Raw genomic sequence first — 13,632 nt, 5'->3', positions numbered from 1 at the left:
CTATGGACGGTCGTGTCAGCACAACCCCAGCTCAAACTTTCCACCAAAGAGTTTTTCACACGTTTTTGCTTCACAAATGATGTCTTTGAGAGTACAAATCAACAAGAAATATTTAAAAACTCTCCAAATGTATGAACAGATATTGAATGTCTCACAATTTATTTCAATTATATATATTAGCATTTCCAAGCATCCAGAGGCCCCAGTTATTGAACTAATTAAAATTCACCAAGAAAATGCTAAGACCTTAAAGTAAACAAGTCCTCTTATTACTTTATGCAATCAAAGCATTTGCCAGTTTTTTTTCTCTTCCAAATACATGTTTTCAATGTCTAATGTGCACTTCTCCCGTTTTCTTGCATGGCAAACTTGTAAAATCGCCCCTCCGTGACGCTTTTTGTAACGCTTGTCATGTGGAGGGCAAAGCAACTTGATGCTGGTGTTGTGTGCAGTGTTGACACCCCGACGCAACGCAAGTCATGTGGAAGCCACTTTACAATGACGAAAGGACATTATTGAAACTCATTATTATTATTAGGGTATTGTTGTCATCTTTTCTGCTAAAAGTCATGCTTGGCAGTTTAAATACTGTAGAAAAAATGATATTCTTTGTTTTTCTACTGAAGTATATAGATTTGTTGACATGCAAATTTTAATAAAGGAGAATGTAAGGACATAATTGAAACTCATTATTATAAGAATATTATCGTTGTCTTTTTGGATGAAAGGTTGTGCTCAGCAGTTCACAAACTGAAGGAAAATTATAGGTCTGCTTTATTCTTAAAATTGTCAGAGAGCAAGAGCGAGACAAAGAGACCCAAGAGCACAGGAACAGTTCAAAGGATTTATTAACAATAAATATTCACTTCAACTGTGCTGGTGAAGACTGAAGATCCCGGCACCGGCTGCAGTAGTGGGGAGAAGTTTGTGGATGCGTACGCTCCATGGCCGCCAATGGGCAAATCCGTGAATAGTGTGTTCGTAGGCAAGTGTGTGCGTTGTGGAAGTCAGGAGCAGATTCGTAGGAATCCTCCATTGAATCATAGTGAGGTGTAGAGAACAGCACCCAGCAGACTGGAAGGCAATCACTCTCCCGACACGCGGGCAGAGATGAGGAATCCTCTGTTGAAGACTCTTGAGCACAGAGTACAAGCGTACAGCAAACTAGAAGGTAACCACACTCCCGACAAACAGGCAGAGACAGGCAACCAAACAGATACAGATCAAATAGGCAGAGAAAGTTAGGTAAATACTTAACATCAAACAACAATCTAGCAAAGATACTGAGAACACGAAGGGCTGAAGTAGGGAGTGAATCAGTGGAGAACCAGGTGCTGCTAGTATGCTAATTAGTGGTATGATCAGCGTTCCTCTGGGAACAATCAATATTCCCATGGAAACACTGATCATGCATGCTGGCAGCACTTGCGAGACATGAGGGAGAGAGAATAACAAAACACACAGAGCAAACCGACAAACTCACCGGAGCCGTGACAATAATGCTTAAACAACACTATAAAGTTTCTTGGTAGATTTCCGTCGTAAACGACTCAAAATAATTCAATGACTCACTAATAGCACATAAAATATTCATCTCCAGAAGTTGTCACTGAACTAAGGTTGCTTTTACACTTGGTTCGATTGCTTGGACCGAACCCGAGTTTGTTTCCTCCCCCTCCTGCTACGCCTGCTTGTCTCTTGTTCACATCATATTGTTTGGGTCAGAACCATGGTTTGAATATGTCATCAACGTAACAAGTAACATGGTAACAACTCGAGATGATGTCACTGTAAAGTGAATTATTAAGTAGGGATAGGCATGAGTATTCGAGTACTCGGGTACTCGGACGTGGCAGCAATGATCGATCATGAAAACGATGATCGATGGTGATCATGCATGATGTGAATTTTCACTTAATTCAAAATTCAATGACAATTACCTGACAACTAAACAGCAACGTGTCAAATAGGGAGCTTATTTTTATTTGTGAGATTGATTACGTTGTGATTTTGAGGGGTACATTGATTGTCAGAGACGTCTCATAGCAACCATACTGATATACGATGCTGCAATGCTATCATTATGATAATCAAAAGAGAGTGTAATTAACTGTGTTTTGAACACCTGTCTCTGCAAAACACTTGCATAACATGTTTTATCATTTAATGTAAGAACTTTGACTCATTAATGGATATTATTTAATAAAAGTGAATATTTGTCACTGAATCTAAACCTCCCTGCCCTGGGTGCCAAAATGTTTGCATGACTTAACACATACCTGCATCTCGACAAAATGGGAGTTGAAGATTTCCGCACGAGTTTCCAAGTTAGAAATCCAACATAAAGTGTCATTCCGTTGCACTTTCCCCAGTTGCAAGGTGGAAATTCAGACTCTCCGAGTGGAATGGAACGCTTCATGAATCATCACAGCTACAACAATACGGAGCATCGCGGCTTTCCCCACAAGAGCGAACACTTGGGGAGACACACACACACACACCAGGCCTGTGGCAGTGGACTCAACGTGCTGAAGCAGCGCATATACAGCAGGCGAGTGTTTCAAACAGCTAGACAGAGCATAGCTGAATGGTACAGAACGCAGTGTCTTCAAAACTTAACTTCAATTTAACGTGCATGTTAAAAATGCAATGGTTATGGCGTCTCCTGTAAAAATGTTTTAAAATGGATGGACCAGACAGTCACTAATAAAACTGGTGCGTACTTACTAAGATTACTACGGTACCTGAAGGAAGAACAGACAGACATGTGTTGTGCACATTCTTTCATTGAGTTGGGCAGCGAATCTTCACATAATGACAAAATATGATGCATTATATTTTGATTATGCAATCTTTTGTACATTTTGTAACAGATTATTTTATAACAGCCTATAATAATGAATAGACGATACACTGGAACAACAACATGCAGTTCAGCAGCCGAAGACGTTTGTCAGACATGTTATTATATATACAGTTATGAACATGTCTTTGCCCTTCGAGTATTCGACAAGTACTCGAGTAGACAAAATTATCAAAATGCCCATCCCTAGTATTAAGGTTTTTCTCTTTGGATTTACCACGAAAACTTGCCATGCACAGAACAACACTTGTGTTTGTCTGCTGCGTATGCAGTGAATGTGCAATGATGTGATAAATGTTAGCGTTTGTCTGCCGGGTCCCCGTGGATGCATTGCAAGAGATGTGAAGAATGTGAGCTATTTGGAGACAAACCGGTATGTGAAATGCATTACACTATAATAATTGCAATCGAGAGCCTGCAAAGACACAAATTAAACGTCATCACAAGCGGTTCACTTCCGTGATTTGGTATGATTGGGTTCATACCAGCAGCGAACTGTACTCGAGTTCACATGAACCGCCTTTTCAATTGCTACGCACCGAGTTCGGAAAACAGCGTTCACATTATCCAAACAAACCGAACTTTGATGTCATTCAACCCCGGGTGCGCACCAAAAGTGCTAGTGTGAAAGGACCCTAAATTGAACAAAATTAATTTGTGAAACAGAAGCAAGCCACAACAAAATACCTTTTATTTTTGCAGCTAATTCTGTACAATTGTGCATTTAATTTGCTATACTTGAATGATTAATATTGCTGGAATTGGTGTTTTTAGCGAATTCTTTGAAGAATATCCCCAGAAAACATGTTTGTGGACCAGTGATTGACACCTTTTTCATGCCTCATAAATTTGCATCCCAGTAAGATACTAATCTCAAGTAAATAGCTGCCTTCTCAACCCTTTTCCTCACTTCCTGTTTTTATCTCTTCACCCTACATTATGAAAACAGCCACCACAGTCCTCAGACATTTGTTTGTTCAGCAAATGAACCTTTATCCATCCAGTGGATATTCATCCAGTCATGCCACAGTGGTTTGGAAATGTTTTTTAAACATAAGTGTTTTTGCAGAGTTTTGATGCAGCTCCTCAACAGAGGAAAGTGCCTCTTGGGCTTTGAGTTGTATTATCCAACAGTCGATGGGGATTCGAGATCTAAATAAAGTGTATTGTCTTAAAACTGGGCTTGCTGCTTGATCACCATGTCCGTCCAAGAACTGGTTATGTAACTCTCAATTGTGAAACTGTCATGACAACTTCCACTCAACAGTTGCCCAGATTTTTGAACCGAGGTACAGTCAACAATTGGCTGGCCTCTACAGTGAAAAAGCTTGCATTCATATGTTTACATTTCCATGCCTTGTATATTCTCTCAGACTTCCATTAATTATGTCTTGAATCATCGTACCACTCTTTAGAGGATTGAGTGGGAAGAGAATGTCAATACGTGAGTAAGCAGAACTTCTGGCCTGAATCCAAGCTGCACTAGAGATAGAAAACAGAGGCACGCCATTGTTTCAGACCATAACAGCACTTGTCCAACTCTCCCTCTTTCAAAAACATGCATGACACAAAACAGGAAAAAAAGACAGCACTAGAATCATTAGCTCTGGTGCATTTAGAGGCCTACTGTTAAAAAATTTACCCTAACCCCTAACCTACCTGATATAAGTAATGTAAGCATAAGCATAGTTCTAGCATGAACATCTATCAGGCATCTCATCCAATCACAATACAGCCTCCGTTTTAAAAGCCTGCAAGCTGTCTTTCATTGTTCGCATACTTCTGGGTTTTTTACCCCCATTCCACCCCATCTCCACCAGTTTAGGTCCTGTCCTGGGCAGGGGTAAGCTCCGCTCCCCTGCCGGGATCTGACGGTTCAAGCAGCATCTGAGCTCTGAACCATAAGACGGGGCTTACGCCAAATGATGTAAGTATCTTTTCATTTGTATTAATTCCAACAATCTCGAGTCTTTCTGATAGAAAGACATTTCCTTTCCAAAATTTGACATGACTTAGTGACACATTACGGTACTTCATTTAACTTACAGTAATAGTCAGCGGTGGGTCTTCATTTCCAGTATAAGCATTTTAGATTTTGTGGTTACCGCATATGTCATGCATTATAGCAGAACAACTACAGAGGCCCAGCTAATAAGATTATTAGATCTTAATATTTCAGCCTCGTCCTACCTTTTCCTCAGGCTTTATGTTGGGTCTGTCTTCTAATCAGTCTTCTTTCCCCTCTGTCTTCCCCTACCCTTATTAACACCACACTGGCCCAGCTTCCCTCGGGTCTGCAGAGAACCAATAACGTGTGACCTCTTCATACTCTATGGAGCAGGAACTGGGGTGAGGTAATGGGGTTCCGGTTAGGTCATGTGGGGTACCATTATGGGTGTTGTAAGCTGAAACATTGCAATAAGAAGGGTAGAGAAATTATTCATACAAATGACTAGTTCATTGGTATGACATGCGACTTGTAAATCAAACATTTACAAAGGTAAGTAAGAAAATTGATGGTAGGTACAGAAAATAAAAACAATGACCAACTTGGTCAACTTCTTTTTCTGAATTTCCATGCTGCTTTGGTGCTGGTCTAGCTGGTGGTGAAGCTGGTCGACCAAGGTAATCTTGGTAGTTAAGCAGCCCAGTAAGGACACCAGAATCCCATGCTGATGAGCAGCATCCAAAACACAACATATGCAGATCTTTTCAGCAGGGCAGGCTACTAGTTTGTAAAAGTAGTTGAGTCTCTTCTAAATGTTTTGAGATTCAAATGTCATGTCATAAGCTCACATGTTTCCGAAGTATATACGTGCCTCCAGCTGACTTGACACAGGGGTCTCATGTTAAAGTCATGTCGGAGGAACTATGTGAATGTTTGTAGTGGTCTGGAGTGTGTTAGAGACACAGCCCTCCTGGTACGTACACTCTTAACAGGAGCGGGAAAGGTAGAGGTGGTAAAGAGTGTCTTTGAAACATTAAAGCCCTTAACTGGCTCCCAAAGTCCCTCTAGCTATGCTCATTATAAGTAATATCCTTCAAGAATACAGTCTCCCTACCGCCATCTGGATCCACTAATCAGTCTGAGGCCTGAGCACTTTTGCGAAACCAAAAATTTTTACTTTTTGTACACTGACCCACGTATGAGGTGTGTCATCCAGATCTGGATATGCTGCGTGTTATACATGTAAAATGTCTCGCATAACAGACACTACATAGTGTGGCCCATGTTGTTTTGTCTTGTTCTCAATAAGTTTAGTTCTTAAGTCTGATACATTCATAAAAGTTTTGCAGTCCTTACACCCTGTGTTCACCAGATGCAAGCGGCATGTTGTGTTGCATCAAAAGCAAATTGCTCCAATTTGTGACAGTGACCCTACAATTTCCCCACTGGACACACATTTGACACTGTAGAACTACCCACTCCTCCCACTCAGTATACCAATGAATTTCCCTGGAAAATAAAGTAGGTTACAGGTTGTTCACCAATTTAACCATTGCTCAAGTCTAGCCTCACAGCTGATTGTTTTAGCTGTATGCCATTTAGAATGTTCTCTTCAATGCATTCAGTGTTGACAGCCTCAAGCCATTGTGGCACATTGCTTCACATAATTCGTCATGTCGTGACCACTGATAAATGAAACAGAACTGGATTGCTGATGCAATGGTAAACTGCCAGCAGGAGGTAAAGCCACCTGAAGTGTTCGAGTGGCCATATTTGAATGCCCCAACTGCCATAGGGCCTCAATGACTGACAGGCTATACTGCTGCCATTTCATTGTCTCTGACCTCCGGATACGACAGTCACATGGTGTTGCAGTGGCTTCAATGTCATCAGCAATTCAGTTCTATATTAAAGATCAGAGGTCATGATGCTTCATCGGTCGCATCCGGAGTAGACAAGGTGTGATGTTAAAAGCCAAAAAAACTTTCAATCAAAATGAACCCTATTCAGTGCACATTATCCAAAGAAAAAGTGTGTGTTATCTTTTATCAAAATGTAGTAACTTGCAACATCGGTGCTGGCAGTGGAGTACTCCTCCACAGATCACTGTAAACTCTGGTACAGAATGCCCACTTTTCTTGATGAAGTCAATTCCTGATGGGCAAAATCAAGTACCTCCATGCATTTTTTTTCTTGTTGAATGTTCAGTTTCACTTTGAAATAAATAGGTTATAAATTTCTTTTCATGTTCACTAATAGTGCCTTTTGCCTAATGAACTTTCATTATTAATCTCTTTAAATACTTTATATACTACTTTTTATATAATATATATACAGTACTGTATGTATTATGTTTCATGCATGTGGCTCATTCATAGGTTTGGGAGCTGGATAACTTTTGAAAATGAATTTTATTTGTTGTTTTAGTTTTAAATTTTATTAAGTTTTGTTTCTCATGTCCTTCAGTGAAAAACTGCTATGTACATTATACATTCATCTTAGCCTCTTGAATTTTTTTATACATTATAATACATTTAATCACATCAGCGAAAAACAAAAAGTCATAAATGATCTTGTAAACATTTTCCACAGTCCCATCATCAAAACAACGCCTTTGTTAAAATGAACCAAAGACAAAAAAAGTTATTCATTAGCAGTATTCATGTAGCAAAATATTTTAAAAATAGCACAATTGTTAAAAAAAATGCAGAAGAAAATGCATTGAAGTGCATTGAAAGATTACATTACAAATAGATTACAAATTAGGTCAAATCTGAATGTAAACATCAAACATGATAAATACTTTGACGATACACGTGTTTAGAAAATTCCATCCACTCTGAATTAAATGAAAATGAAAACAGAACATTGTAATTAAAAAGTTAAGAATGAGTGATATGATGTCCCTCAGATGGCAGCATTTTATTTTTAACTTGCTTGATGACAGGCAATCCACCCTAAATCACATTTTCCCTATAAGGGATTATTTTCCACACATCTTAAATGAAGGAGATTAATGTTGAGTGCAGATGTAGCATAGCGGATTCTTAATATGTGCTTGTAGAAGCTTAGTTGATACAGGGCTCAGGTGGTTAAGACATTAGGGAAATTAGTAGATTAACTTGACACTCCCTTTTGGATCAATGTCAGACACACCCCATGCCACCACATTACCACGAATACCACAACCACTCCCATCCACTCGTGCCTGCTGAGATATCTCTTTTGAATCCAATACCCGGTCCCACATGTTCACTCCAGTCATCTTGCCTGTGAAAGCCAGCTCCGCGTCAAATGTGTCTTGTACGCTGAGATGCCTGAAGTAGCGTCCGTACTCTTGCCCCAGTAGTATGCTTCCTTTGCTTTGTAGCTCATGACCCTCAGCCACTCCAGGAGAGTTTGCAGCTTGTTGACCGTTCACCCACAGAGAGGTAAGGCCCTGTTGTGAGCTCCAGACTGCACAAAGGTGCACCCACTGACCCTCTTGCACTGCCCCTGAGGCCTCCACCAAATGGGTTTCACCATCCACTGTAAATAGGACACTGTGGTCATTCAGCACCAGCTGTAGTTCGTATGGGTTGCCAGTCGTGCTGTAAGAGAAGAGGACGGTCTTGTTGATCACCTGAGTAGGTTTCACCCACAGGCAGATGGTAACAGCATTGGTCTGGAAGGGCCTCTTGGGTGAAACTTCAACATGATTTCTAGAAGAACGCATGGGGAAGATCAGCCCAGTGTCACAGCCTGGAGAGGAAGAAGATTTTATTTGGGAAAAGGTTAATTTCCCCAGTTAGAAGGAGCAGAATTAATATGTTGTGATGTCTGTTCCTGTATATGTCAGGGGGGAAACCACTGCACCACTCCACCCAACAATTGCATTTTAGATGGTTTATAATTTTCTATGGATAACCTTCACACTTTCAAAATCTTTCAAGGAGGGTTCACCACTTTGGGATTATTATATTTTATTTAATTTATATAACATTATGAAGCACCAAGATCAAAAAGTGAAAAGAATTCATTTATAAAAAAAATCAAAGGTCTTATGTAATCATTAATGCATCCTTTTTATTGTATGAGTAGTTTTCAGAGTAATGACTTTTGTTGTAAACATTTAGTCATTGTGTATTTCGTCCAGGTTTTGCACCTGCTGAGCCTTCTAAAAGAGCAACAGAGATTGAAGGACATGTTTTTCTGACTATAGGTATTTCTTTATAGCTGAACTTGTTCAGAATGGAACTGGTAGAACCCAACCCCTCTTCCCTGCACAGTTGTGTTTTTGTGAGTTCATGATTGCCTATCCTGCTGAAAAGAAAATTATTGCTGGACACCAGCTAATGTCATGTTTTGGGTGCTCGTCATCCTGCAAGGAATGCTGGTGTGATGGTTACCCTACCAGGCTTTTAAACTAGCTGAACCATCTTAATTCGAAAGACCATGCCGGTCATCCAGCTTAACCAGCTAGATTTTTCTGGTAAAAATCATGGCTATGCTGGTCCACCAGCTAGACCGGCACCAAATCAGCACTAATGAGCATAAACCAGCCTAGACCAGCATGGAAATAGCATGCTGGTTAAGAGGGTCTTTTTTCTCATTTTTTTCTAATCTACGCAACTAACACTGAGTTTTGTATCCAAGTATGTGAGAATAAGAAATAAACTTCAACCAGAAGGAATCGGGATTACAGTGGAAGGCTTGTACCACAGTCGGAGAGAGATTGAAGGGGGTTGGGTTAATGTGATTGCTTAGTTATGACAAGCCACGACTCTCCTTTCCTACCGTGGCTTACAATATTTTCATTACATTTGTCTTAGGTTTACTGCTCCTGGAGGCTAGAGGGAGGCTAACTCATTCTCTAAACAATCTCATCTGGTTCTGTTTTCCCCCCGGACGCTTTGGTGTGGTCACCCTGTGTAGCTGTTAATGATTATACCTCCCTCTGCCTTTCATTTACTCTACCTCTACAAAGCCATTTAACGCAAAATGCATGGGGCAGTTGGTGATTAAATCATTTTTAGCTTAGTTGACTGGAAACTGTATCCGGCTGACTGACAAGGTGAAGGCTCTCTTCATGCAGACAGAGCTTGTTTCTCAGCTCAGTAGTAGCTTTGGGAAAGTCTCTGGGACTTAAACATTATTTATCAGATTTTGGGGGGAATCCGTCTCCTAACTAGGGGTGATGGTGGTCTGTGCGGGGCTCCTGAGAGTTAACGTACTTTGATGTATTTGTGTTAGTCAGCTAAGTTGGCTAATGGTTTGATCATGACATTTGGATTTCATAAATCACAGATTTCCAGCTCAAAATGTACAGCACCAATGCAGAATCGTCACCTTGGCTGTCTTTTTTAGCTCAAAAGATTAACTCGCACAAAACAACACACTTTGAAAGGGTGTTGTAAATGAACTGTCATGTTTGTTGTTTAAAACCTATGACATAATCTACATGTGTATTTTACCCTTCCCATCCAAAACATTGCCTGTTTTTAGAGCCATGGCATAGTAGTTAGTACAAATGAAGCGGTTCGATACATTAAAGCATTTAGCCGACACATGGATGTTTCTGGCTTGTGACAACTCACGATCACATTCCCCCTCTTTTTACCCATCTATTCTAGTCCTTACTCTGCTCCTTTCTCAATAAAATGCCCAAAAAAAATCATGGACTACTTTTACTTGTTACAAGGTGGGTACTCTTACCTGATGGAAGCATGTTTGCAAAGGTTGATCTTGTGTAGAGGGTCAGCTGTTCCTGGATGGCTTGCAGGTCACTCGAAATGGTTGCCAGAGTCTTCTCAAACCTGCCTCTGTTTTCTGTCTCAGTCACTTCCTGCATGAGATGTCGGGCCTGGAAGCTTTTGGCTTCGGAGACCAGACCTCCTCCCCCCCATTTCAGACAGCTGTTCTCCAGTCGCTCCAGCTGTGCAGCCTGGTTTCCACTGGCTGCCAGTAGCTGCTGAAGGGCTGTATCATGCTGTGTGTACTGCTCAGCTGAAGCCTTTTGCAAACTCTCCAGTGCATTCTGTAGTCTCATCTCTGTTTGAGCCCCGGCCCTTCGAGCCATGCTCTCAACTGCAGATGCGCAAAAGCCACCGTACTGTGCCAAGAACTGTAGCATCTCACCTCTTAAAGTCTGCAGCTCTACCTTGATGATGTCATTGGCATACTGCAGCAGCATGTTCTCTTTCATTTGGGAATTTTCCAGCATGGTAAAGAGCTTATCCCAGTTTGTGAAGGCTGGAGCTTTGCATGGTTCTGGGGAAGCTGTGGGGGTCTCTCCTGAGAGATAAGCAGAGAGTAAAAGAAAGGAACACGGAGAGAAAAAGAGTGAGGTTAAATAACATTGTTTGTATATGTATGTAAGGTGACACCATGTGTTGATTTTGAAGGAATGCCAGTGCATACCATATGCATACTTCCCTACTATATTGTAAATCAAAAGCAGTATGGAAATGGAGAGGCGAGAAATACCCAGATGACCTACAACATTCAGTGAGTTTCTAGAGTGCGCATCCACTGGACACTGTACTATCCTATTATGCCACCGGAGCTGCAGAATTGTCTGATTCAAAACACTGCATTTAAAAAAATTGCGGAGAACCGTAAGTCTGGCTTCCAGTTCTTTTTAACTAAAAGTGCTATGTATTCGAAGAAGCTTGTTCATTGTGGTTAAATTGTACTTGTTTAATGAAACCAGAGTAGAATATTTTCGTAGTTGTTGTTACTATGTCATATATTTGGGAAACAGGACCACGTTCCTGAATGAAATATGTTCTGGAATGTATTCATTTTACTCACCTGCATACCAGTAGTCTAGCGCAGTGGTTCCCAAACTTTTTTACACCATGCACCCCTTTATAGTGTGTTTTTTTGTTTCCCGCGGCACCCCAAACACGGAAAAATTAAACACGGAAATGTTTTTTTCCTGTTTGCTTACACTCATGTAATACATTAACGGCTGTCAAGACGGCACCGATTTTTGTCCAGTCTGCTTACACTTTTATATTACATTAATGGCTGTGTTCACATTAATATCACATCAAGAGGGGCAATTTTATCAAGAAGTGCATTTGACTGTTCACATGTGCTCTATACAGCACGTGCAGAAATACAGTATGCATGAAAGTGTTTGAAAGCAGCCGGCTGCGGTCAAACAGAGTATTGCCAATACTTTTAACATTGGTGGCTATTAAAATATTGAACTAAGCAGAGATTCCCAGTCTTGGAACCACTGGTATAGCGCATACACCATATGCACACTTATTTTTCGAAGGATTTTGTGTATGCTCACCTAAAATAAGTAATGTTAGGTATCAAAAGCTGGCTTTTGACCCATAACCTTTCAAACTACATAGTCGATGCTGCAGCACCTTTGAGTGAATTGTGGATTTTTTTATTTCAAAAAGTGACCCACGGATCAATGCCTTTTTTTTTTTTTTTTTTGCAATGTTTCAGTTTTAGTTTTCTTACTTTTGAGCACATTCTTAACTATGAACATTGTAAATGAGTTAAAGTAACGAACAACTCTAGAAGTGAATCAGTCTTTTTTTATTTAAAATGAGTTATGACCATCAATAATACATTCAAATTTGATTACTTTTTTATCTTGCATCAATCTAATAATTGAAAACAAATAGGACAGCTTGTGGCTTTTTTCTCTCTTTCTCTCTCTATCTCTACATTGTCTCTCCATCACTTTCTTGAGAGAGAGAGAGAGAGCTAACACACCTTGTGTGGTTTGTTTGTGTGTGTGCTTAAGAGAGACAACAATAAATAAATCAATACACAATCACAGGATAACCTCTGCCGCTAGCCATACATTCCTCTATTTCAGCTTTCTTGTCATTACAGAGTTGAGTGCACAACTCACACACAACTATAAATATTCCCTCATTCACAAATTCCTACATTGTTAAAAGTAGAAATGTGCAGTTAAGGAGCTACCTTAAGGAGCTATATCTACTTGCTCTAACCCTTAAAAATAACTTCTGTTGGTGTAACCTAATATTGTCATGTTGATTCAGTCATAATAATATTTAATTATTAAATAATATTTTTGACCTGAATAAAACCAGTTAATTTGAATGTTACCACATAAAGCACATTTTAGGTTACCTGACAAAGCATTTTTTACAGTGTAATCTCATGATCCAGGTGGGTCACTCTCTATTTCTGTCTCCATATCTCTGGTTAAAGAGCTCCTTTCTCAAAGACGTGCAAACACACACACACACACACACACACACACACACTGATGGCGGAACTCTTCTAAACGTGTTTTTCTTGTCAGTTACATGTTTCCTTCACTCAGTAATCAAATTAAACAAACACAATCATACTGTTATCATTCTATAATGTCCATGTTACTCACCTTCCATCTGGTCCTCCTCCGTTATCTCATTAAAATAATTGTCTCCAAAGCCCACCTCGATATCATCCTCATAACTCTCAGGTACTGCAGTGGACAATGAACCCACCAGACACATGGCCTGGAGGAATGTCCACATAGATATGCTAGGCATGTTTGAATATGATCAGTCAGTGTGTGTGTAATTGTCTATTTTTCTCTTCTTGTAGGTCCTCCTTGTTAGATGCTGAACAGTCTGTTGGCAGCACTCCTGCTTGTGTGGTGAACTGTAGCTGAAAGGCAGCTGAACTGGATAGAGGAGCTCTATGGTTTATATAAACATTGCGCTTAGAGAGAGAGAGAGAAAATGAGAGTTAGTTCCAGTGAGCAATTCTTCGTTGGAGGTAGTATGGGTGGTGTTGTCAAATAGTTGTACTGCTTCTGCAATAGGCTGAGACATAGGCAGAGAGAGAGAGGGGG

The 13,632-nt window shown here is 40.2% G+C and overlaps 2 protein-coding genes across 2 annotated transcripts in view; one reads left to right on the top strand and one right to left on the bottom strand.

The window, feature by feature from the left end:
• The window catches only part of LOC127456454 (ventricular zone-expressed PH domain-containing protein), a 177,259-nt gene that overhangs the window by 27,129 nt on the left and 136,498 nt on the right, over positions 1-13,632 (top strand). The window lies entirely within an intron of this gene.
• LOC127456457 (pentraxin-related protein PTX3-like) lies at positions 7,204-13,466 on the bottom strand. Its single transcript, XM_051724973.1, has 3 exons — positions 13,177-13,466; positions 10,506-11,084; positions 7,204-8,552 (listed from the first exon to the last, which is right to left on the bottom strand). The coding sequence occupies exons 1-3, from the start codon at positions 13,325-13,327 to the stop codon at positions 7,921-7,923; spliced, it is 1,362 nt and encodes a 453-aa protein (XP_051580933.1). The 5' UTR covers positions 13,328-13,466; the 3' UTR covers positions 7,204-7,920.

Source organism: Myxocyprinus asiaticus, chromosome 18, assembly GCF_019703515.2.
Source record: "Myxocyprinus asiaticus isolate MX2 ecotype Aquarium Trade chromosome 18, UBuf_Myxa_2, whole genome shotgun sequence".
NCBI classification, from domain to species: domain Eukaryota; kingdom Metazoa; phylum Chordata; class Actinopteri; order Cypriniformes; family Catostomidae; genus Myxocyprinus; species Myxocyprinus asiaticus.
The sequence above is the reverse complement of the archived record's forward strand: the minus strand, read 5'-3'. Positions and strand labels throughout refer to the sequence as shown.